General features: G+C 32.5%; 6 protein-coding genes across 7 annotated transcripts; all 6 read right to left on the minus strand.

The window, feature by feature from the left end:
- Nucleotides 1-757: 757 nt before the first annotated feature.
- On the minus strand, nt 758-1,970 carry LOC145626432 (small heat shock protein, chloroplastic-like). The gene is made up of 2 exons (XM_081678865.1): nt 1,627-1,970; nt 758-1,286 (listed from the first exon to the last, which is right to left on the minus strand). The coding sequence occupies exons 1-2, from the start codon at nt 1,865-1,867 to the stop codon at nt 979-981; spliced, it is 549 nt and encodes a 182-aa protein (XP_081534991.1). The 5' UTR covers nt 1,868-1,970; the 3' UTR covers nt 758-978.
- Nucleotides 1,971-3,875: 1,905 nt separating this feature from the next.
- LOC145626434 (small heat shock protein, chloroplastic-like) lies at nt 3,876-5,148 on the minus strand. Its single transcript, XM_081678866.1, has 2 exons — nt 4,823-5,148; nt 3,876-4,443 (listed from the first exon to the last, which is right to left on the minus strand). The coding sequence occupies exons 1-2, from the start codon at nt 5,067-5,069 to the stop codon at nt 4,136-4,138; spliced, it is 555 nt and encodes a 184-aa protein (XP_081534992.1). The 5' UTR covers nt 5,070-5,148; the 3' UTR covers nt 3,876-4,135.
- A 2,250-nt stretch (nt 5,149-7,398) lies between these two features.
- On the minus strand, nt 7,399-9,004 carry LOC145626435 (small heat shock protein, chloroplastic-like). The gene is made up of 2 exons (XM_081678867.1): nt 8,608-9,004; nt 7,399-8,154 (listed from the first exon to the last, which is right to left on the minus strand). Exons 1-2 carry the CDS (start codon nt 8,825-8,827, stop codon nt 7,844-7,846), a joined length of 531 nt encoding a protein of 176 aa, XP_081534993.1. The 5' UTR covers nt 8,828-9,004; the 3' UTR covers nt 7,399-7,843.
- A 3,365-nt stretch (nt 9,005-12,369) lies between these two features.
- LOC145626436 (small heat shock protein, chloroplastic-like) lies at nt 12,370-13,747 on the minus strand. The gene is made up of 2 exons (XM_081678868.1): nt 13,374-13,747; nt 12,370-12,932 (listed from the first exon to the last, which is right to left on the minus strand). The coding sequence occupies exons 1-2, from the start codon at nt 13,615-13,617 to the stop codon at nt 12,625-12,627; spliced, it is 552 nt and encodes a 183-aa protein (XP_081534994.1). The 5' UTR covers nt 13,618-13,747; the 3' UTR covers nt 12,370-12,624.
- Nucleotides 13,748-15,448: 1,701 nt separating this feature from the next.
- On the minus strand, nt 15,449-16,768 carry LOC145626437 (small heat shock protein, chloroplastic-like). The gene is made up of 2 exons (XM_081678870.1): nt 16,476-16,768; nt 15,449-15,942 (listed from the first exon to the last, which is right to left on the minus strand). Exons 1-2 carry the CDS (start codon nt 16,729-16,731, stop codon nt 15,632-15,634), a joined length of 567 nt encoding a protein of 188 aa, XP_081534996.1. The 5' UTR covers nt 16,732-16,768; the 3' UTR covers nt 15,449-15,631.
- A 3,536-nt stretch (nt 16,769-20,304) lies between these two features.
- On the minus strand, nt 20,305-25,574 carry LOC145628684 (NAD-dependent protein deacylase SRT2-like). 2 transcript variants are annotated; one of them, XM_081681054.1, is made up of 12 exons: nt 25,427-25,574; nt 24,577-24,619; nt 24,234-24,471; nt 23,950-24,015; nt 23,332-23,377; nt 22,699-22,859; nt 22,485-22,614; nt 21,901-22,065; nt 21,640-21,767; nt 21,309-21,408; nt 20,878-20,985; nt 20,305-20,765 (listed from the first exon to the last, which is right to left on the minus strand). In XM_081681054.1, the coding sequence occupies exons 1-11, from the start codon at nt 25,460-25,462 to the stop codon at nt 20,929-20,931; spliced, it is 1,170 nt and encodes a 389-aa protein (XP_081537180.1). In that variant the 5' UTR covers nt 25,463-25,574; the 3' UTR covers nt 20,305-20,765; nt 20,878-20,928. The 2 variants fall into 2 exon arrangements, with proteins under 2 accessions (XP_081537180.1, XP_081537178.1); XM_081681052.1 differs by having other exon boundaries at nt 20,305-20,768; nt 25,427-25,573.
- Nucleotides 25,575-25,796: the final 222 nt, after the last annotated feature.

The following is a 25,796-nucleotide window of genomic DNA, read 5'->3' on the forward strand; positions in this document are numbered from 1 at the left end:
TAGCACCATCAATACAAGTTTATGTCTTATAATCCAAAAGTACAACTTAGCTTGAATGCTCGATCATTTCTCTATAAAAAAAAATTACTCCGTAGATTATACACGTGTTAATGCACAAGGTACTTGCTTCAAAGATTATTCTAATTATAATTATTAAAATAATTAACTTTGTTATTGATTTCAAAAATATCAATACTTCCGGGAAGAAAATATATAAAAGCTCAGGTATTATATAACCAGAGTAACTTTAAATGTTATTTAGATAATAAAAACTTTTGTATACATCCGGTTTACACTAATATTAGTGTACATCGAGTAGTATAAGGGTAACTTTTAGCTAATTTTAGGGTAACTTTTTGTCTTTTTTTGAGTAACTTTAAACATAATACAATTTTTATATAAATCAACAACAAGAAAAGTTTTATAAAGGTAATTTAATTACATTCAATCACTAATAATTGATTTTTAGTCATTTAAAATTTGATTCTTTACTAATAAAGCGTAGATAATTTTTATTTGAATTGGGTTACTTTAACTCATCTTGGGGTAACTTTTATTCATTTCAGGGATAAATTTTAATCACTTTAGGTTATCTTTATAATAAATGTACAATAATTCATCCCATTTTTTTTTAAAGTTTGTGTTTAGATAATCAATGGTACACAATTTCCATTGAGATTGAAAAGATGGATATTTACTCAACACAACACAACACAACGCAAATAATATATACAAGTATACTCTTTAACAATTAATTATTTTAATTAATGTCTTATTATATTAGAATACTTAAATAAGTCATACAAAGTACAACTTATAACATTGAAAGGAAAATACATACTTAGAGAGCTTCTCTATTACATAGCATCTCAAAGAAAAGCTCTTAAAACACACTCATAATACGAAGTATATAATTAAGTCTCCTATACATAAAACACTTCATATAGAAGACACTAAAGTAGATCTCTATTATGAGTTTTAAACGGATCTAACTGGAACATGGATGATTTTGTGCTCGAATTTGGTGATCTTAGGCACAGTAATATAGAGAACACCATTCTTAAACACGGCCGTGATCTCTTCCTTCCAAGAGTTAAGAGGGAGTTGAACCCTACTATCGTAAGGGCTAAATATCTTGTTTCCAAATGCATCAACTCCACCGTCTCCCTTGATCACAAGCAAGTCGTCGACAACGTTCACATCGATGTTTTCAGCTGCAAGTCCTGGCATGTCGAACCACATCCTAATCTCGTGGTCATCCTCGCTCGTGTTCCAGGGAGTGCGCACTGCAAATCAACAAGTATCATCAATATATGTCATTATTACGTTATGGTTTATAATAAGCAATTCAGAAACAAGTGGGATCAATTGAACCATTTCTACTAATAGAAAATACTCTAACACGTACTAATGTTAAATAAACTTGACAAGACTGACTCGTATCTCATTTCTCAAATCATATTATCTAACCCTAACCATGACGTGTACATTTTAATGTTACAAGCCATAAAAGATTTATGTATGTACATTTTTACCCAAAACTAGTAAAAATATGCAATTAACCTTTTTTTTTTTTTATAAAGTAAGAAAAATGAAAAAGTAAAATGTAAGAAGTGGATTACTTACCATAAGGAGAAGTTTCAAGGAGAGCAACCTTTTTGTGGAATTGATCAGCTGCTATGGGATCCAATTTCTTAGGACTTCCTCCTTGTTGGGCTCTCACCACCATCGAAGGAGTCTTCGAGGACGGTGCTAGGGACACCATGGAACGTTGGCCGAACCCAGCTAGGGCCGGGCTACGGCCGGAGACCGTGTGGTTTGACACCATAGTGGCAGAAGCAGAACATGTCAATGTGTTGCTAGCCATAATTGAAGATAATCAAATAAAACTTACTAAAATAATTAAATCACTAAAACAATAATAATGTAATAAAATTAAATAAATATTGCAAGTTGTTGTATGTTTTGTTCAATCATTGGGAGGTTATTTATAGTGGAGTTAATTTTACGTACATTGCTAAGTTATAGTCTTTTTTGTAGGAGAAGCTTCTAATCATAACATTGATATATATTCTCTTTACTCAAATTAAAGCAAAGTAATGCGGCTTCTCCTAGCAAAAAGATGCATATAGTACAATATAAAAAAAAAGTTACAGACGTGTAAATATAATTAGTACGTACAATGTTTATTTATTTATATTTTTATTACTTTATAACTATTTACAATGTTCATATATTTACTTCTCAAAGAGTTAAGTACGTGATTTGCGTTAATAGGGGGAAAACGTTGAGTAAATAAAGAGAATGGAATTTCTACTATTTAATTTGATTTCTCCTCCCCTACCGATTTGAGACGACCTTAATAGTTAATACCTTTTTGTTTTCATTATTGATTGTTAGAATATTTCTTGAATTAGCTAGTAATTAAGCCCCTATCAAAGGACTATGTAAGCTAAATAGGAGTATAGAACATTTTCAGCTTTAGGCTCATTTTTAGGCCTATTTTGAAGAAGGCTAGCTCGAACAAGCCTTATAAATATCTCTATGATTAATGGTGATCAAATGAAGAAGGTTGGCTCGAACAAGCCTTATAAATATCTCTATGATTACTTTTATTATAAAGGAGACAATGGTGACACGAAGGCTAATAGAGTGACATTCAAAACCAAACCCGATGATGAAAAGGATTCTAAAGAGACTCTACCCGTTCATCCAAATTCACTTCATCACCATCATCCTCACCATTTCATGCACAATGATAATAATGTAAACATAGAAGAATTGAGCTCGACGACTTCTTCTAGTGATACGTTATTTTTCATAGAGAAAAACTTGCAAGTTGGAATGAAGTTGCCACAAGATTTCCAAAAGATTCAAATCCGCCCTATTTTGCCTAAACACATTGTTCAATATCCTTCCCCTTCGCCTATGAAAACTTCACAGATATACTCTCTTTGTTTTCCATTAAATCCGAGTCTGAAGATGCCATCGATGTTAAAGACACCCTCCATCTATGTTTTAAAAGACCAAAGAGTACCGAAGAAATCGGGTAATTTTTTTTTTTTTTTTTTTGAAGAGTAACATATATTAATGATCAAAGTTGAACATTACTTTTTTTTATTATTTTTTTATTTTTTAATGTTTCTTAACAGTTAATAATACAAAATAACGCGTATTTGAATGGCAGTACTTGTGCGCAATCCATAGAGGAGGTTGTTGATTTTGTGGTACGAGAGTTGGGCACGAATGAAGTAGAGGTAAAAACAATGGACAAAAAGATGGAGGTGTCTAATGGAAGACAAGATTATGTGATAAAAAAGGTGAAAAAGTTGGATGTACCGGGCAATAATGCAGCAGTATGCCATAGGATAAGATATCCTTACACTGTGTACTATTGTCACGACCAAGTCACCAACTAGGCATTGGCCATTAGCCCATTACGACGTCACTTTGGTTAGCCTAGCGGGTACTGAGGTCCAGACTACGGCTATATGTCACTATGACACATACGCTTGGAACCCTAAGTCCACACCCCTTCGCGCCCTTGGTCTTAAACCCGGCCATTCACCACTTTGTCACTTCGCTTTCTTAAATGACATGTTTTGGAATATCAAACCCGCCGTCTCCAACTCTCTCGACATGGCTCAGTAAGAGTAATCGTATGATTGTGCAATTGTAGTCCTAAGCGTATGCTACTATGCATGTTTCTTGTTGTTTGATCATGAAATAATGTTGTATGTTGTACGTGTGTGGTTTAGAGTGAGATGCATTTTGTAATTTAAATAATTATGAAATGAACGGAGTTGTTTTATGTGCAAGCTAGTCATACTAACTTCAAATTGACCTGATATAAACGACATGATTATCACCTCTAATTACCACATAACATCATTTGTCTTATTATAGTATGTGGCTCGATTGAGTCCAACATATGAGCTAGTCATACAACTTACAAAGTTACAAAATACATTTCAAATGTAGATAGTAGTTGAGCTTGTTTCTAAATTACAAGCAAAGTAACTACACAAAGCATATAGCTCTTATATATATCACACACCATTTATGTATATATATATATGTCTTCTAAAAAGTTTAGAAGACTTATTTCACAAGCAATAAGTTAATTATGAATAATTTAAATGGATTTAACAGGAATATGAATAACTTTGTGCTCAAACTTGGTAATCTTGGGCACAGTAATGTAGAGAACTCCATTCTTAAACACAGCGGTAGTTTCTTCCTTCCAAGTGTTAATAGGAAGTTGAACGCTACTATCATAAGGACCGAAAATTTTGTTTCCAAATGCATCAATACCCCCTTCTCCTTTGATGACGAGCAAATCATCCATAATTTCCACATCTATGTTTTCAGCTGCAAGCCCTGGCAAGTCAAACCACATCTTGATCTCGTGCTCATCCTCAGAAGTATTCCATGGTGTACGCACTGCACACGAATCACTGATTATTTGGGGGTATGTTTGGAAATCTAATTATAATCTATTTCAAATTTAGGGAAAGAGCCTAAAAAACTACTTCTAGGAAGGGTTAACATATATACTTACAACACCTATGGTAGGCGGAGATAAAAAAGTGGTAATTTCTTGTTCAGTTACAACTGCGTTTTTTATGGGCATAAATATTCAACCTGATTAATTTCTCAATTAAATTGACAATATAGATTTATGAACAAAAACATATATATGGAGAAATTAATGTATGCATCAATGTGTACCGAGTGAACAATTTAACTTATAAACTTTAGAAAGTGATCTATTATTTATGGTACGGATACATATTTAAGGAGACGGAGTGGAAAATTTTACCATAAGGAGTGGTTTCAAGTAGGGCAACCTTCTTGTGGATTTGTTCAGCTGACATTGGCTCAATTCTCCTTGGGCCTGACTGTTGGGCTTTCACCACCAAAGAAGGCCTTGAAGAAAGGGTCTTAATTGGTGATGGTGTCACAAAAAGCCCAGAATGTGGGCCCAACCCAATTGGTAATGGGCTGGACGAGGCCCGGCTCGACACTAGAGTTGAAGCAGCAGAGCATGTTAACACTTTACTTGCCATTGAAGAAAAAGACCTAAACTTACTAAAAATAAACTTCACTAAAACAAATTGTTGTTTGTTTATTCATTGATTGGGAGCTATTTATAGACTTATAGATATATGTAGAGGTATAAGTGGTAACTTGTTGAGTTATTGTCTTATGATGCTTTTTCTTTTTGCTATAAGAAGCCTCATTTCTATCACATGGATTGAAGGCTTCTCCTAGCAAAAAGACTCGTACAAAATATGTGAAATTGACTCCATCCAAACCGAATAGGGTAAATTAAACAAATTTATTATGACTAATGGTAATTGGTTATATATTATTTAGCGATATTGCCAATGTTACATGATGATGAGGTGAATAAAATTATGGTATACTTTAAATGATTTTTTTTGAATAAATTATGGTATATTTTAAATGATTTTTTTTGTCTACATATAATTTAATCTTAATGCGTGTATTGTAATAAGTTGTTATATATCCACTTAATACGAAATACTTGTTTATGAGTATCTAACTCGGTCTGTTAATTAATAGCTTAATACGTTATTATTACCAAATACCAATCCAAACAATTCAATTTTTGTGTGCTTGCGAAATTGGGAGATGTCTTGTTACTTTGCTTAGGTTTGTGGTAAGACATCAATTCCACATACTTTTATCTTTTTTATATACCAAAACCCCATTTATAGGAATTGAATATATGGCTCAAGTTCACATATCACGCATGTATTTTTTTCATATACAATGAATTTTTGTTGACATGCGAATTATTATTTGCAAATTAAAGTTTTACGCTGGAAAATATTCTTATGATTAAACGTTTTAAAAAAGATGTTTTATCAAATTGTAATGAGATACATTTTGAAAAATAAAATTACTAAAAACGGGATACAATTAAAATTAATGACATTTTTTTTGTTAATCAAATTCACTTAGGAAAGTGAATAATTTGGGCAAAAAATTAGGAAAGAAATGCGTTGACCAAAAATGTCATTTGATATTTTAGAATTCTACGGCACTATTGTAGTGTTGTACATTACACACCTCTTGTTTTCTTTATTTCTTTTTTCTTAAAAATATATATACATAGTATTATTTAGTACGAAGTATATTTTTCTGGGCCTTGTATTGTATTGAAGCTGAACTTTTTAACAAGGGGCCAGGGCAGTCGCCCCAGCTGCCCTCCCCTTGCTACGGACCTGCTTGTACTGTAAAGGGCCCTTACATGTCTGGTGTGATTGGAAATATACTAGGGGCGTGTTCTTTTTAATGTGTATAAATGGTGTTTTAAATATTGCTGGTATTAATATTTCCAATCCCTAAATAACTGTTATTAGGTAAAATATTGCTAGATATATTAATCGGATGAAATTTATAAAATTTTATAATTTTCTGCATTTTCACAAAAGGTATTAAAAATTATCAATGATCAAAGTTGTGCATAATTTACAAACATAAAAGTTAATAAATAGCAAATGTACAAGAATAATCAAGAGTCTCTCTACATAATTACACAGTTAATATTTACAGAATATGAAGTGTTTCATATTCTAGCATAATTTATACCTAATTTAAGTATGCGCGTGCAATCCTTAGAGTATGTTGTTGATTTTGTCGAAGGAGAATAGGGGACGAATGAAGTTGATGTAAATACGTACAATGAACAGATACATGGAGGTGCTTAATGGAAGACAATAAGATCACGTATTAACAACTAGTGCAGCAGTACGTATATATGTGGCCATAGAAATGATACGATCATATACGGATACACCTATTATGTTGTGAACTTATAATGTACTATTGTCACCACCAACTAAGCTAGGCATCGGCCATTACGATGTCACTTTGGTTAGCCTGGGATCCTAAGTCCCTGGCCCTTTGTGCGAATCGTGCCCTCAGTCTCAACTCGACCTCATCAACCCCGGCGATTCACCACTATGTCCCTTCGCTTACTTAAACAAGATTAACCAATAATTAACCATATGATGATTGAGCTTGTAGGTGTATGCAACCATGCATTTAATTATATGGTGCACGTTTCTTGTAATTCAATCATGAATATAGTTATTAATTGTAAGTATGTGTTCGTTCTAGAGTCATGAGGTGCATTTTGTAATAGTTGTGACTACATAATTACGAGTACGTGCAAGTATCGTTTCACCTGCCATAATTATGGCTATATATTCAAAGTGACATGATCTGATCTGTATGACTTAATTGTCTCCTTTAATAATTAACCGCATAACATACATCTTTGTCTTATAATATACGAAGTAATTAATAAGTGGCTCGAGTCCAATATACAACAAACTAAGTAATAATACAGCTTACAAAATATATTTCAAAATTAAAATGTACGTAGAATGTTGAGCTTCTTTTTACTACAAAGTACAGAGTACGTAATACAAAGTACATTTCTTATTACACAATAAAATAAACACTAGTTTTATAGGATAATTTTATAGTGGTCTATTAAAAATTCACCATAATTGATTAATACTGCATGATTAATTGGTTAGATTTTCCACATCATTTGGAAATAATAATACAACTTTCCAAAATAAGACATTTTGGAAATAATAATAAGAATTTCCAAAATAATAAAGATGGTTTAATATTTTGTATTAAAAAAAAAGGAAATGAAAAGGATAATATCGACCTTTTCTAAAAAAAAAAAATGATAATATGGAGTACGGACAAACTAATTTAGCCAATTATAATGCTCTAACCCTTTTCAAAAGACTACTGTAAAATTTTCAATTTATATATGTAATTATGAATAATATTAAGTGGATCTAACTGGAATATGTTGAACTTTGGGCTCAGATGACTTGGTAATTTTAGGCACAGTAATATAGAGAACACCATTCTTAAACACAGCTGTAATTTCTTCCTTGACAGTATTAGTGGGAAGTTGAACCCTATTAACATAAGGTTCAAGAATCTTGTTTCCAAATGCATCAACATCCACATTTCCTTTTATGATGAGCAAGTCATCCACAACTTCCACTTCTATGTTTTCAGCTGCAAGCCCGGGCATGTCAAACCACATCCTGATCTCGCGCTTGTTCTCGGAAGTATTACAGGGCTTACGCTCTGCAAAATAAATGAATTATATGTGGCGGTATGTTTGGAAATATAATCATAATTGATTTCAAATTTAGGAAAAGAGCTGAGCCTGGACAACTATATCTAGGAAGGGGTAATCTATATATACTTATTTTGTATGCTAGACTGTAATAAATTGTAAGTACTTTTTTTTTTAGCATAAATAGTAATCCGTACTTTGTATTTTATTAGATACGGCTCATTAAATTAATAAACGTAAGATGACAGATTTATGAAGAAAAACACAAGTTTGAATATAGACATTTGTATAAGGAATGGCTAGTTGAAAGAATACCATACAAATTTAGAAAGTTATTAAGTATATTATTTTAATAGTTGAGAGAGCAATAAGGACCAGTAATAAGAATCGATACATATTACTCCGTATTATGAGTTCTGACCTGAATACTGCGTCTTTAAAATGTATCAAGGAGATCTCACCTATATACGTCACCATTGGCTCAATTCTCTTTGGACCTCCTGTCTGTTGGGCTCTAACCCCCAAAGAAGGCCTTGAAGAAGGAATATTAATTGGTGATGGCATCACCAAAAGCCTAGAACGTAGGCCCAGCCCAATCGGTAATGGGCTTTTTGAGGCCCGGTTTGACATAGGAGTTGAAGCAACAGTGCATGTTAACATTGTTAACACTTTGCTTGCCATTAAAGGAAAAAAAAAAGGTAAAATTACTAAAAATAAACTTAACTAAAACAAATTTTGTGAGATAAAAATGTAAGTTGTTTGTTTATTCATCGATTGGGAGCTTATTTATAGAGATATATGTGGAGGTATAAATGGTGACTTAGTGAGTTTTTGTATTGTGATGCCGTTTCTTTTTGCTATAAGAAGCCTCATTTCTTACACATGGATGGAGGCTTCTCCTACTAAAAAGACTCACGTATCAAAAGTTAAAAAAAAAAAATTAAAAAAAAAAGTGAAAGTGACTCTACCCGGCCAAATCGAATAGTTGAGCCATTGAGGAAGTGTCACATAAACACATTTAGAAACGATTTTAAATATATAATACGTACTCCGTATAATCTTATTATTGTGATACATGAAGGTACATTATTTAATTAGTACATGCATATTACTAATAGACTAATAGTACGTAGTGCACGACATTTGTTATAAAATTTTCGATCCAAACAATTTAAGTATTGTGTCTATGTTGTGAAATTAGGAGATGCCTCGTTACTTTGCTTAGGTTTGTGGTAAGACATCAACTCCACACAGTACAACTATCTTTTTTATATGCCAAAACCCCATTTTTAGGAATTGAATCTGATTCAACTGCACTTATCACTTCATACAATCAGAAACTTTAATCAATCACGTCTGTAATACCCCGTATTTTCATACGTATTTTAAAATTAATTAAGTAAGAATTATTTTATAAAAAGGGTATTTTAGTAATTTCATTATTTGGGGCCAAAATAATATTTGAATTTTGGCGCCAAATATAAGTATTTAATCATTTGAATAATTAATTATTTTCGGATTTCTAAATTAATAATATAGGTTTAATTATCTTTTTAAGGTCGGTCCATATTTTACTAACTATTTCAAGAGAAATATTTAATATACATTATGTATTTAACTAATTTTGATATTATCTAAAATATTTATTTATTCAATTATTTTATTATTATTGATTGTTATCACTTTAGATTGTTAATTATTATATTTTAAATTATCCTCTAATTTTCTTCTTCATTATCTCATTTTGTTCATATCTTTCTTCTCCCAACCATATGTATATCCATTTAAATTTTCTTATCTTTTAAACCAACTATTAATCTAGACTTAATTTGATTCAAGTACCTTAACAACCCCAAAAACTTATCACATTTTCTAGAAATCATATCACACCTTAAACTCTATCCTTTCTACACCCTAGCTTATAAATACCCCTTCATACCTCTCACATTCTTCACACCAATTCTCTTCTTTTCTTCTCCTCAATTTTACACAAATCATCCCGTTTATCTTTGAAACCAATTTTCGGGAACTTCTTCTTAGTTTTTGGGGTATGGACGTTTCACAGAAAGTTGTTCCTCTCGAAAAGTCCTTGAGGTTAGGCTCAAGAATCACCCAATTCCGAGCTATATTAAAGGAGTTATAGCCTCTGCAAGTTCTGCCTATTATTTCCTACGCAAATCCAATTCTTCTCTTTTCCTTGGTTTCTTATTTTTTCTTCTTCTCTTCTCTTATTCAATTATTATTATTTTATTATGAGGGATTTATAAAAATTATTATGAGTAGTTTTAATTGCATAAAATCATATTTTTATGATGTTTATGAGAAATTAATTAAAAGGTTCATGTACATATAGTTGGGGGGTTTTTAATTGTTTGTTAACCTTATATTGATTAAGGTTATATTTATTTGTAGGGTGTGTTCAACCAAGATTCTTGAGGTTCTTTTGGTGTGTATAGCTAAGCAAGGATCAAGGTACGTTAGGTGGCTAGATACCTTTGAAAGTGATTGGTTTGAATAACATGTTTTATATGATTTGATTGGTGATTGAATTAAATTGATTTGAATTATGATTTTGAAATAAATCATGTTTGGAGGTATTGATAAAAGTATTTTGGTTTTTAAATCATGTTTTAAATGGTTTGAATTACTTATCGTGTTTAAATAAATGATTTAATTTTTAAAAGGTTTGTTGAATTAAATTAAAGGTTTTTCAAGGAAGAGTTATTGACTTTGGAAAGCTATTAATATGAGATTTTATTCTCAAGTATTTATTTAAAATGTGTTGATTTTGAAAGTAGGTGGACTTATCAAAAAGGAGTTTGAATTATATTGGATTTGTTGGATCTTAAAAGGATTTATTGAACCATTGAATTATTATTATTATTAATGCTTTATAAGCATGCATGTTGGTAATCCCACTATGCGGATTTGGTTTATTGATAAGGCCTTGGACTTTGTATGACCGGGTCTTTCCTCAAGAATAACCTTGTAATATAAGGAGACTAGCTTGGGGGGTGTGCACACTTAGGTGAGGAATTGGATTTAAAGAAATTGGTTCAAAAAGGAATTGGATTTTTAAAGGAATTGGTTTATCAATTATTTTGAATGTTGAATCATTGGAATTGGTTTTGAATCATGAGTTTTGGAATTAGTGGATTATTTATTGGAATCGGTTTTAAAAGCATGTTTGCAAATAAATTGAGTTTACATTATCTTGCACTTATCGTACTTAGCATATTTTGGTTCAAAAAGGAATTGGATTTTTAAAGGAATTGGTTTATCAATTATTTTGAATGTTGAATCATTGGAATTGGTTTTGAATCATGAGTTTTGGAATTAGTAAATTATTTATTGGAATCGGTTTTAAAAGCATGTTTGCAAATAAATTGAGTTTACATTATCTTGCACTTATCGTACTTAGCATATTTTGCTAATCTGTATTTCCTGTTTGTTTTGGTTCGCCCTGTTTACCGCAATGGTAAGCAGTGTTGACTATTTTCAAGTGGAGTCATGAATGAGCATATGGGAGTCCCGAGATTTGCTTCACCTAGTTTAGGAATGTTGGTCTTGTCTTTATTTAGAGTACTCATAACAATGTTACTAATTTCATAAGTATTAATAAAAGAAAGTTGAGTTTCCGCTGCAAGTTTTTGTTATTGAGTTAAGTATTTTGAGTAGCCTTGCATAATCACGCGGCGGTAATACGCCCAAGTCTATCTCTATGGTATAATTATACGTATTATACTGATATTTCCGTAGAGGGAGATTTGGGGGTGTTACAACGTCCATAGGACCATTAGGTCATTAGGACTTGCACTAAAGCTAACATACGTTGTTTATTATTATTATTATTATTATTATTATTATTATTATTATTATTATTATTTAATTGGCAATATGTTTTAACTTTGTAGCCTAGTCATATAACTTACTTTGACTTCGTTTTGTCATTTAGTGTTAAGATTGAAAAAATATAATCATGTGAGGTTCTATTAGATTCGTCTCAACGTCTAATTTCTAAATATCAAAATTTTATTAATTTTGCTAAACACATATACATTTATGCCTAAATGGCATAGTCAACTAATTTATATGAGGCGGAAGAAGTATTATTTATATAAAATGCTCTCCAAAAATATCATAAAGTTTTCAAAATCACGTGTAGCGCATGCCCTTAATTAACTGGTATTCGTATGTCCCGTTCAAAAAAAAAAAAAAAAAAAAAAAAAAAACAAACAAACTAGGATTCGTATGTAAAAAGTTAAAAACATATCTTATTGTATGATCATAAGATATTAATTAAGCAACAAAGTCATACAACTTGATACATTGAAGCAAAGAAGTATGAAGAGAGATTCTCTATCACACATAATTATTCAAATACAAGTTCTTAAACACACACAAAACCTAGTCTCCCATATAGAGTATTGAAGACATTTAATTCATAAATATGCAATAACTTGTGATGAGAAAATTAATTAAACGGATCTAACTGGAACATGGATGATTTTGTGCTCAAATTTGGTGATCTTAGGCACAGTAATATAGAGAACACCATTCTTAAACACGGCCGTGATCTCTTCCTTCCAAGAGTTAAGAGGGAGTTGAACCCTACTATCGTAAGGGCTAAATATCTTGTTTCCAAATGCATCAACTCCACCGTCTCCCTTGATCACAAGCAAGTCGTCGACAACGTTCACATCGATGTTTTCAGCTGCAAGTCCTGGCATGTCAAACCACATCCTGATCTCGTGCTCATCCTCATTCGTATTCCAAGGGGTACGCACTACAAAAAAAAAAAAAAATACAGGAACAAATTTAATTGGAGCCTTGAATATATAGTTATTATCGCAATCTTTCTATATCATGCATGATATAATTTAACCTGACCTATATATAGACAAGTGAGTCGACTGAAACTTTTTTAAATAATAATTGGACTAGGAAAATAGATTGATCCGTACTTGTATATATAGACAAGTCACAATGTGAATATGTGACTATGTGAGTACCAAAATCAACTAAATAACACATATGATACTATATATGTACGACATAGGATATAATGTTGTCAAAGTTGGTGAAATAAAAAGGTAACTAGTGAAATACATAGAAAGATTCAACCCATTGTGGTAAAAAAGAAAAGGCAACCATTTTTTTTTTCATGCAAGTATAAGAAATAATTAAGAAAAACTCCAAAAAGAAGTTGAAGGAGTGGAATACTTACCATAAGGAGAGGTCTCAAGGAGGGCAACCTTTTTGTGGAAATGGTCAGGTGACATTGGATCCATTTTCTTAGGACTTCCTCCTTGTTGGGCTCTCACCACCATTGAAGGGGTCTTCAATGATGGTGTTAGGGACACCCCGGCACGTTGGCCGAAACCAGCTAGGGCCGGGCTGCGGCCGGTGACCGTGTGGTTTGACACCATAGTGGCAGCACCACCAGAGCATGTCAATGTGTTGCTTGCCATTGAAGATAAGTAAGTTGAGCTTACTAAGACTATAATTAGGATATAATTAGATGTAAATAAATGTAAATTGCAAGTTGTATGTTTGTTCACTCATTATTAGCTTATTTATAGTTATGTAGGGAGATTAATAAATTATAAAACGGTTGAGTTTTAAGTCTTTTTTGTAGGGAGATTAATAAATTATTCTATCTCTATACTCAAATTAAAGCAAAGTATATATCCTAAATAAAACTTAAAAATAAAATAATTAAAGTAAAGTAATTTAGCTTCTTCTAGAAAAAAGATGTAGAGTACATTATACATATACTATTATAGCATTTTATAATAAGTGCCCTATTTATTTACCAAGCACTTTAAAGAGTTCTTTACAATTTATAATATCCAAATCTAGAGAGCAGAGATTTGTTTGTCATTGTGTTTTAAAAATTGGTGGAGTAATTATGGAGAATGGAATTTTAATTTTCCTATTTGATGAGTACAAATTTTACGTGAGAATCTCTACTTAGTTGTAGGGTACATCTAAAGCTAGAAATGCCCAATATTTTTATTGTACATCATGAATCATGATTATTACAAATTACAATAATTTAATATGCAAATCAAATACTCACAATTCATGCTCTTTGATAGATAATTTCTCCTTCATTTCGAAAACTTCAGCGTTTCACGTATATATAGCACACTAATTTGATTATGAGAAGTGCTCAAGTGCCCTAACAATGCAAATTGAAAAATACATTCATGTATTAGCAAGTTAGGCCTCTTAGCTTGGAAATTAAACATTGGAAATAGAACTAATGCTAGCTAGTTAGATCCGGATAAATCAAGTTAATTAAATTTCATTAAGATAAGATAAGCCAACTTTAGAACCATTAAACAAGATAAGTTAATTTCAAGATTAATAATTCCATATAAAGTGAAAAAACACACCGTAATAATGTACTCTTTTTTTTTTTTTTTTTTTTTTTGTTTTTTTATAAGGGACCCTAATAACGTACTTAATTAAATTCATACATGCAATAGTAACATATGATGAAGTATATTCTACATACAATAATAATAATACATGGTCAACATGGATCTGTAAGCTTGTCATGAACAAAAGTAGGCTGCGTCGGTGATAGATGGATTGAGTCATGCGTACAACTCTATCCTAAGTTAAGAAAATTCAATTTTATATAGTAGTATACTTTGTACTCCGTATTAGTTTTAGACCATATTTTTGGCTTTTTTTAAGCTTTTGGCTTTTGCATAGTACACACTGTATGATCCTATATGCTTTAAGTACATTCTAATTATAACATTGCTGTTTTAGACACTAACATATGCGACATTGACATCATTTTTGGCTTAGTCGTCATTGACTGACACTTTGCACTACCAAAAAAAAAAACAGCAAATTAGTTTTAACTACCTTTCTTACGTCACTTTATTAAAATATATATTTTATACTTTCAGGTTACTTATTGAACTTATCCGATCCTATCTAATCATAAGGTCTCGGTCGTGTTAAGAAATGAGAATACATCAAAGTTAGAACTTATTAACTCTAAATTTATCTTTTCTGAACTTATTATTGGTCACTTAATTAACTTCTTACAATCAAATATGAGATTATAATAAGTGGATCAGACCGTAAGTATGTATATATGGAGAATATAGAGCCTAAGAGTGAGGATAATGATCACATTGCCTTGAAATTATGCAAATAAATTTATAGTCCTTGTTGTTAATTGGAAAACATCTATACAATGTTATGAGCAAGCAATTTAAACACTATGATTAATCAGAATAATGAACAAGAATGAAAATAATTTTCACAACCACATAATATCGACCAATTGTCTTATTTATTATTAGTATAGGTAGCTTTAACAAACAACCGATGTATACAACTTAGTACATACAATATAAGCTTAACTTGAGCTTCTCTTTTATTACACAATCATTCAAAGCAAATTTCTTATGTATGAAGCAATCCAAACTTCGTCTTCCAAACAGTTCAGTAGACCAATTATGAAATGGATCTAACAGGAACATGAATAACTTTGTGCTCGAATTTGGTGATCTTAGGCACAGTTATGTAGAGGACACCATTCTTAAACACGGCCGTAATTTCTTCCTTCCAAGAGTAATGAGGAAGTTGAACCCTACTATCGAAAGGACTCAAGATCTTGTTACCAAATGCATCTACACCCCCATCTCCTTTGATGTAAAGCAAGTCGTCTATAACTTCCACTTCTATGTTTTCACCTGCTAGTCCTGGCATGTCAAACCACATCTTGATCTCATGCTCGTCCTCACTAGTATTCCATGGAGTGCGCACTGCAAAACAAGTTACAGTTTTTTCCAGTAGGGTTATGTTTGAAAATCTAATATCATTGTTCTCTATTTAAATTTCAGGAAATTAAAGGTGACTAATTAATTAGTATATGTGACTCTTATTTCGAGATAGAAAAAATATACTTATAGTTTATTTTAAATTTTAAATTTATGAATTAAGCGTGTGGTGGAAATGAAGCGATTTGAGTTCTATTATATTTTATACCAAGAGAAAATTTTCATGGTATCCAATAATATAACGCCTTACACCTTTGAGGTTCATTTTTTTTTTTTTTTTTTTTTTTTTTTTTTATAATAATTATTTGTATCGCTTTAGAAGAAAATTGAGTGTTATTATATTATAAAGAAAATAACACGTATGTGAAAACAGTTGAACTTACCAAATATAGAAAGTGACTTATTATCATGGTACATCCATAAGAGATGGAACGAGTAATGTACTTCATATTAAGGAGAAAAAGAATCCTCCTCACCTATGTAAGATAGCAAAGCAGTTGAAGGAGTGGAATATTTACCATAAGGAGAAGTTTCAAGTAGGGCAACCTTTTTGTGGATTTGTTCAGATGAGATTGGCTCAATTCTCCTTGGACTTCCACCTCCTGCTTGTTGGGCTCTCACCACCAAACAAGACCTTGATGAAGGGGTCTTAATTAGTGATGGTGCTTGGGACAACCTCGAACGAGGGCCCGACCCATTTGGTAATGGGCTGGATGAGGCCCGGTTCGACACGAGGGTTGAGGCAGAAGAGCATGTCAATAATGTGCTTGCCATTGAAGAAGATTTAAGGTGAACTTACTTAGAAAAATCTATCCTATGGAACTTATTTATAGAAATGTATATGAAGGTATGAATGGTTACTTGTTGAGCTTGATTATGCATCTTCTCTTTTTGTCAGGAAAAGCCTCATTTCCTACATATTTTGATGCTCTTTATTCTAATCAAATCAAAGTAATGAGGCTAGCTTCTCCTAACAAAAATTATGAGCTTCCTTCGTACACTTTATGAGTACGTATATCATACTCGTAGCTAGCTAGACTGTACCGATTATTGTATAAATATCTTTTTTTTTTTTTTTTTTTTTTTTTGGTGGTGTTTAGAGAGCCACAAGGCGGGGTGAGAATCTATCCCAGGATCTCCTGGAATCAGGAGGGAAGCTCTAACCACTTGAGCTATACCTCATTCTCATTATTGTATAAATATCTTAATACGTGTAAGGTAAAGTGTAACATAGTATTAAAAAAAATGCTGGCGACATAGCAAAATCTTATATGAGATAGACTTATAAAAGTTATAAACTTATAATAATTTATTTTGATATCAAGGTGACTTCTTCCTTGTTTAATTTATTGTTTATACTTTGTTTAACTTTTACAGAACAATACATTATTGTAAATAGGCAGATAGCTATGATATACACCAAATACGTTATCCAAGCATGTACTCCAAGTTTGTGCGTGCCTTAATGTTCGGAGTGTGAGATGCCTCGTTACTTTGCTTAGGTTTGTGGTAAGACATCAATTCCTTCTCAAAGTACTTTTTGTGTTTCTAAATGCCAAAACACTAATCACATGTGTTTTCACCTTACCAAGTGAGCCAAGTTGGGCATCATACAAGTATTACTCGATTCCGGAGATGATTTCTTACATATGCTAGACCAATTGTTATTGCTTGAATTGGTGGAGATGAGATTGTCAATGATAACGACGACAATGATGATCGTAATGACATAGGCGTGAGAATCGATCCCAGATTTTCTTAAATCGGGAGGAAAGCTCTAAGCACTTGAGCTATCCCTCAGAGCTATATATGAATTGAACAATTTATGAAAGGAGAAAATTTAAGTTTTGTTGGTCTCCAATTTTTACTGCTAAAATTAAGGCAGTTCCCTTTAATTTAAATTTGAAATATTTTTATGTTTAAATATTTTTGTTACTACTATATATTTTCCGGATTGGTAAAGCTAGAGTTATGGAAAAGGATAGACTTTTGATTTTAAAATGATATGTTTTAAAGATTTTTGAGTCTTACCTAGGTTTAATTGGTTATTGTTATGAATGCAGATTGATATGTTTTAAAGATTTTTGAGTCTTACCTAGGTTTAATTGGTTATTGTTATGAATGCAGATTCAATCCTACTCCATATTATTAGACTGCCAAAAATCGACACAAAACAATTGCAATTTTACTAGCTTGATTTTCATATGAAATTTAATGTTATGACTAAAATGACCTTTTATGAGCACTAGACGTTTTTTTTTTTAATTAAAAGTCTAAAAATTGTTGAATTTACGTACTTTAATTTGAATTAAACAACATTTTCATGGTTCTGACTACGGATGACTATGTCTATATGTATTATGATTAATTGGGATCGAGTTAGGGCCTGTTAATATTTACTTATTTTCAGTTCAGTTCAGTTCAACTCTAATCAGTTCAGTTCAGTTTTATGCATTTTAATTTTTCAGTTCAGCTCAGTTCAGTTCAGCTCAGCTCAGTAAATATGAACAGGCCCTTATTAGATATATCATGTGTATGTATATAATTTGTATTTTTTTTTTTTTTTTTTTTTGAGGAAAATATAATTTGTATATTTTAACTTGTTAGTTGGATCCAAACCCAAATATTTCTAGGCCTCAACAAGCATTTGATCATCGACTCAAAATTGAAATCAGCCATCAAATCCAACTATTGAATTAGACCCACTATTTTATTCATATTGACCGATTGAAGCTAACCCTAAACCCTCACCCCTAAACCAAGGTTTTTTTTAAAGGCGACTTTTTAAAGAAAGAGAGAATCTTCTAAATTGCTTTTAATCTATAAGAGCAAATATAGTCATGTGGGATCTAGTTTGATTCGTCTTGGTGAATAGATTATTAATATCTAACTTTTATAATTTTTGCTAGTGTAAGATTAAAGATATTTGCGGTCAAAGATGGGTAAAATTTTACATCGATTTGCGAAACAGGAACATCATTATGAAACGGAGTATATATCATCCCAACATTTAATTGACACAAAAATAACATTAGCTAAAAATTAATACTTCAAAGTAAATGAACAAAGTACAAAAGATACACAAGATTTAACTCAAAAACACGTACATTATTATCGCTAAACACAAAAATTATAAAACCTAACTCTAATTTAATCAACAAGTAGCAGCAGATCTTTTACAAAAATCAATAGCCTCTTTCAAATCTTCCTCTCTAATTTCATCACTTCCTTTCCTCTTATGAACTAAAACTCTAGAAATATTAATATCACTACAAATTCCCTTACACTTGCTTTGTTTCTTGTTATTATTAGCCTTAAAACATCCCATACAACTAGACTTAACCGCGTGCCACAACTTCCCATGACCTTGACACATTGCCAAGTGAACTAAGTAGGGCACCTTAGACGACGATGATGATGACATTGACAACGATGATCGACCTTTTCGTGTAGATGACTTCTTACTCTTACTATAGCAATTATATTTGTTACTACATGGTAACGACGATTGTAATGGTGATGGCAATGGTGATGATGATGATGAGTCGTCGTGGCACGACTCGTAGCTAGTGGGCGTACTTGGGGCGCTTTCATTAGTAGAAGAAAAAGATGTCATTAAGTCTAGCACCCATTCATCTTGTAATACGTCATAAATTAACCCTAATGATTTCACCTCTTCCATATCTCCAATCTATTAAAGATTGAACCTTTATACTTGTATTTTGTGTGTGTGTTTTTTTCTTTTGATTGTTGTGTTTAAATTATGATGATTGAGTAGAAATATATAGAGTGTTAGCTTAATGGAGTAGTTCTTTTTAGGTTAGGTTTAGGAAAATAGCAAAATAAGGAATATTTTTGGTGATTAATTTTACTGCCAAAATTGAGGTCTTTTGTTTCCTTAATTGAATATTTTGTGCTGAAAGAAATATTTTCTCACTAATTTTTTCCGGCTTGGAAATTTATATTCTTGGAAAAGAGATAAACCTCATGATCTTAAGAAGTGACTTGAGTTGAGTCAATTGATAGCGAGATTTTCGGGGGGGAAAAAAAGGGTAGATATCCCAATTGTTGCACTAATGTATGAGGTGGTTTCAATTATTAATGGAATTGGAAAAATGATTGGTTTAACTATCCATGTTTATCACATTATTTGTGATCTCAATTAAATAATACGGAAAAATAATCATAAAATGATGTAAAAAAGGTTGATTTTCCGATTGGATTCTACTAGTTAGCTTAGTTTAGTAAACAAGAAATAGTATAACGTGTAGATCAAGGACATGACCTAATACGTATATATACTATAAACTTTAAAAACATGACAGTGAAAAAAAGTGACGAGGATATTTTGAGGCGATGTTCACCATTGATTTAGAAATGTAATTACTTGAGATGTTTTTAATACGGAGTACAATATTGTCTATTAACATAAGACTTACATTTAATTTTACAAAGAAAAATGGACTTCTTGATTCATACAAAATACGAAGTAATTTCGTTCAATGAATTTCATTGAGTTTACCCCTTAGAGGCCTAGACTAAATTTTTACCACATGAATGTTCATCTGTAACATAGATCCAAGTTTGTTGATCATAATACACTAATACTTATATAATGGGCAACATCACTAAACAATTTTAACTTATCTCAGAATTTCTCCATTGCGCGCAGTGAAAGCTTGGGAAGCAAACCCCCAATTCGCAAGAATACCATATTTCAAAGTCTACCAAACACTTGCAGATTCATGGGATATTAACACAATGTAAGCCAATGGATACAGACATACAGTCTACCACTTCTGCAACAGCTGCTGAAAAAAAAGGAAATATAAGAATGTATAATCTGTGCAAACAAATTTTTTGAATTTTTTTAGTAATTTGCAAAGTTCATTACAAAGTAAAAGAAAAACTTATGATTACCTGTTCACTGAAAATGAAAATCCAAAACGTTCAACCTGAGTCACTTAGGTGTCATGATTGAACAGCCGGAATACTCAGAGATCCAGTATGCAGCACTCTCGGAAGTATCTGCAATGTCAACGAATACATCAGTGGAAAACATTCTAGACTTCAAAACAGCAATGACAATACATAAGCTAGCCAATTAGATCAGGTTTGAGCTAAATCTTAATCAGGTCATATTCAAATCTATTGTCAATTTACTTACGAAAAACCAACCATATTTAGCCATTCTAATTTTCAGGTTGGATCAGTTCAAATTGAGTTATGTAATTTTGATTTTGGATCAATCATTTCAGGCTGAGGCAATTTCACAACTTTCACCAGGTCTCACTGGAAGTAATAGCATCATACCTCTTCCATAGAAGTACGTAATTATAAAAAAGGCATACCTCACCACATCGAGCACTAATCTTCAAGGGCACAATATCATCAGCCCTGGTAGTACCAATATTTATAATTGCCGTAGCTGCACCTGCCTCATGTGCTGCTCTGCAACATTCATACAGAAAATCCTTCTTAAGAAAAGGTAGAAGTACTCTTCATGTTCACCATTCAGTTCATAGCATAAATTTTGTTTGCATTGAACTTTTTAGTGTATATTAATAATATTACAATGAACATAGCTATTAGCAGATAGATTGCTGTATACGGAGGAAACTAGGTCATCATTTTTCAGCATGCTTATTAATACGAAATCAAAATAATCATATTTAGTACTACCTCACTAATCTGAGAGCAGAAAAAGTCATTAGAGAAGACCCAATAACCAGAAATGCATCACAACTTTTAGCTGCCTCCATTGCTCTGTCAGCTCGGTCCTTGGGTACATTGTCACCAAAGAAGACAACCTATAAATGAACAGGGCCACAACATAATCACAAGTATGCTGATATTGCAGAAAATGACTTCTCATCAGAAAACTCAGTCAGCAAGGAAAGGTGTTCTCTAGCAGGGGTTAGAGTATCACGTAAACTATGTTACCTCAGGTTTCAGTACTCCATCACAATCAGGACAAGTAGGAATGTGAAAATCTTCTTCCCAAAATTTCTCATCAATGTCGATATCACCATCAGGCCTCGTCCGCATTCCAAAACTTTTGTCCGACCCAGGGTTTTCAAAAGTCAAACTATCAAGTGCTGCTGCCCACTGCAATATAACATCATCTTAGTTTCCCAATAATGACAATGCAGAGTATCTAATACCATCTCCAAGGCCATAAAACTTCCTCCATTAGTAGTAAATATCATCACATTTCATTGGAGTAGAGCGAGCCAAATCAATGTCAATACATCAGTATGACGTGTGATGAAAAATACGAAAATATCCATTGAAAAACAAATTTGTCATAAGCAAACAAATTTCTTAACTCTGCTGTTCCCATCACTGCTAGACATAATATGAAGTTATGAACCAATAACAAGATGCTGGTTAATAAGAGTAAGAAATATATTCTCTGAGGGAATTCCTAGACGGCTAGACACCCTGATAGCAATATACAGCCTCTAGAATACAGCTTTTATAATCATGAATCAATATACAGATTCAATATATAAGTAAGAGCTGACCTTAGGATTAAGTGCCTTCAGTTGGTCCTGGAATGAGTGCCGACAAAATGAATAGCCACATTCAATACAACCCACAGTATATACAGTGCCATGTAACTCGAGAGGATTGCTGCCAGCTCGATGATGCAGCCTGACAAAACCACAAGCACTTGCATCAAGAATTACATATCTAAGTTTCTACATACTTTAAAGCACAAATTGGGGATCAAAATACCTATCAACATTTTGTGTGATTATATAACTAATTCTTCCAGCTTTTTCTAGAGATGATAATGCAAAGTAACCAGCACCTGGCTGCGCTGAAGTGAATCGCCTCCACCCAGCATAACTCCTTGCCCAGTAACGCTTGCGAGCCTTGCCTGAGCGGATAAACTCCTACTTATATAAAGTAGCATATAATAGGGAGGAAACAGAAATCAATTGTTTGAAAAATTAAACGCATAAACATTTTGAGATGAAAATCAAAGAAAAGTGAAGAACAGAAACATATACTCAGTCCTTTCCGACAGAGAACACAGCTGATCCCCTTCAGTTACAAATTTAGCTTAAGTGATAAAAAAACACTAGAAGATGATAAACCTAATTGAACAAAATCGCTTATTGTAGTTGCAACTAGTTAGAAAACTTAGAATATGACAAAAAAAAAATTGTCATTTGCCAAACATTAAGCATTATAGACCTAGACACTTGTTTAAACAAATTGTGACCACCTGAGAACCAATTGAAATGCACTCGTGAAATAAGCTACAGTATATAGGAGTAAAACATAAAAGTTATGTGCTACTCGTAACTATGAAGTTCTTAAATACTGTAAATTAAAAAAACATGCCTTCAGAATTCAGATCACCTGATGGGTAATGGGTCTGAAACCAGAACTATATGCTCCATTTGGGCTGCAAGTACGTAAACTAGTCAGCAGGTAGGTTATCTTATGAGGATTGGTATAATTGCAAAAATATCCATACATTATATTTCTTTGTAAGATGCTAAAAAAATTGAATCATCAAGATATTAATCAAAATGTTGCACAATTTAAATGATTATGGATTAGTCATCTTCTCAAGATTCAACCACATCCCTATGACAGCATGATATCCATATCTATATAAATTAAGCATCAAAAGATAATCAAAGCATCTCATTCGAAAAAGCCAAACATCTACCATTAAAAATTACAGCAGGCAAATTTCTAGTGCCTCGGTATCATAATCCTCATAAACCATTAGATAGCTTTCCATCAGCCTACAATTGACCTCATTCCACTTTCCAAGTGTAAAAATAAATGTTAAAGAACACAATCAACAGAAGCAAACCTGAGTGAATACCCATCAATGCTAAAGTTGGAGGTCAAGTTATATTAGGGCAACCCCTAATACAATTAGGGAGGTTTTCGGAAAGCACATATAGGCATCAACTCTAGAGGGTAAAGAGTGGGAAAGATATACACAAGAGAAATTCCTTGTACCTTCTATAATCTGGGATCCCACTCTCAGTACTCATTCCAGCTCCAGTCAATACAACCAGCTTATTACTGCAATGGGCAAAGCAAGCATAGGTGTCACGGTCCGGGATTTGAAAGGAGTTGGATTCTAACAATAAGGCAAGACAGAACTTTTCTACAAGCAAACTCATTAGTCAATTTTATATTACCCTGCAAGGTCAACCCCTGCCACACTCTAGGAGCTGACTCATGCTTCTCTAAAAGTTAGTCCTAATAAGGATTGCAGATTGAAGAAAATTGCTGCTGACCTTTGATCAAAAAATTGATATAAAAGGTCGATGTCCTTACTGCTGGGAGCAGATGCATCGGGAATCATTTTCTTGTCCCTCAGATAGTCTGGAATCTTATTTTCTTTCATAACAGGTGAGGTTCCAGGGACTGACATCCGGTTTGTTGTCTGCACAAATCTGACCTGCTTTCTGAAGAGCAAAATGTTTCTTCCTCCATTTAATAAATGCCACCTTCGGTTATTTGATGGAATAGCATCTGTAACCATGACAGCAACTCAATAAAAGGCCTCGCAAACAACACAAAGCGAAATTGTAAAGAAAGGCATTACTCAATCGAAAGAAAATAATGCACAAGGCTTGCCTGCCAGAGAAGTCCCTATAAATTTTCTTGCACTCTTGAAAGTCTGAAGGTTCAAACAACAATTAACAAGTGACACTCAAAATGGGAGTAAATACTTAATAACAGCTACTCATATATAAGTGCTACAATACCACAATGCAGATGTATTTATAAGGAAAAGGAAAAGTTTATGAATCAAAAACTCGAGAAACTACCAAAAGTTGCAGAATATATGAATCATGATGTATGTAGTTCTATTGTGTAGATATATAACCATTGACTCAATTTGGTTAAGAAGATATAAAACTGCCTTGTTACTAGGTTTGGGCTATGCTGCGTGGTTCCATCCCAAAACCAATTGGTATAAGTAACTCCCTACACATATAAGGCGGGTTGTTTTCTCCCGGCTCCTCCAATGTGGGAAAACTCACATGTGTACACAATAGACGCTTATGATTCAAACATCACTACCTTCAATCAACATATAATGCCCAATTTCAACAGTCTTGTTTCACATGTACAAAACCCACATTCCAATTTTCTTAATTGAACTATAGGGTTCAAGCTAAATCAAGGTAACATTTTTCTTTCATCAATTTTTTTTTTTTCAATCAAATGGGTACCCTTATAAATGGCAATCACCTGAATTTGAAACATTGGAATTCAGAAAGACTGTCCTAACCCATATGGGTCTAAATTTTTTAATCATGATAGATTAAGTTTGAATTGTAAAAATCAATCAAAATCACACCCAAATAAAATTGAAAACTAAAATATTAACCAATCGAACTCAGTTTGTATCAACATTCAATCAATAACAGAAATGCACAAAAACAAGTAGTTGGAATTTAAAGAACGGGATTAAACTTACAGAACCAAAAGGGTGAAATCTCCAAGCAAGAGGCATGATGTGAATTTGGAGAATGCAATAGTTTCTGGGTGCTTCTCGTTCTTGATTTCTTATTAATTCTTCTGTTCCCACAACTGTTGGCCGTTTCTCAGCCGCCAAAATTACAAATTACATCCCTTTTTTTTTTTTTTTTTTTTTTACTGTATTTTATTTTGGGGGTGGGGCTGTTTGTCTGTTTGGGTCGTTGGGGGTTTGGTTTGAACTTTGAAGTTTGGGGTTTGGGTAGGTTATAAGGGCTAACAATATAGTCCATCCGGTATTAAAAGTGTTACTTATGTTCTTTTCTAATCTAGGAGAGACGTCTTTTATTTATTTGATTCGAGTTTGGTCT

The sequence above is a fragment of the Chenopodium album genome, chromosome 4, assembly GCF_948465745.1.
Source record: "Chenopodium album chromosome 4, dcCheAlbu1.1, whole genome shotgun sequence".
In the NCBI taxonomy this organism is placed as follows: Eukaryota; Viridiplantae; Streptophyta; class Magnoliopsida; order Caryophyllales; family Amaranthaceae; genus Chenopodium; species Chenopodium album.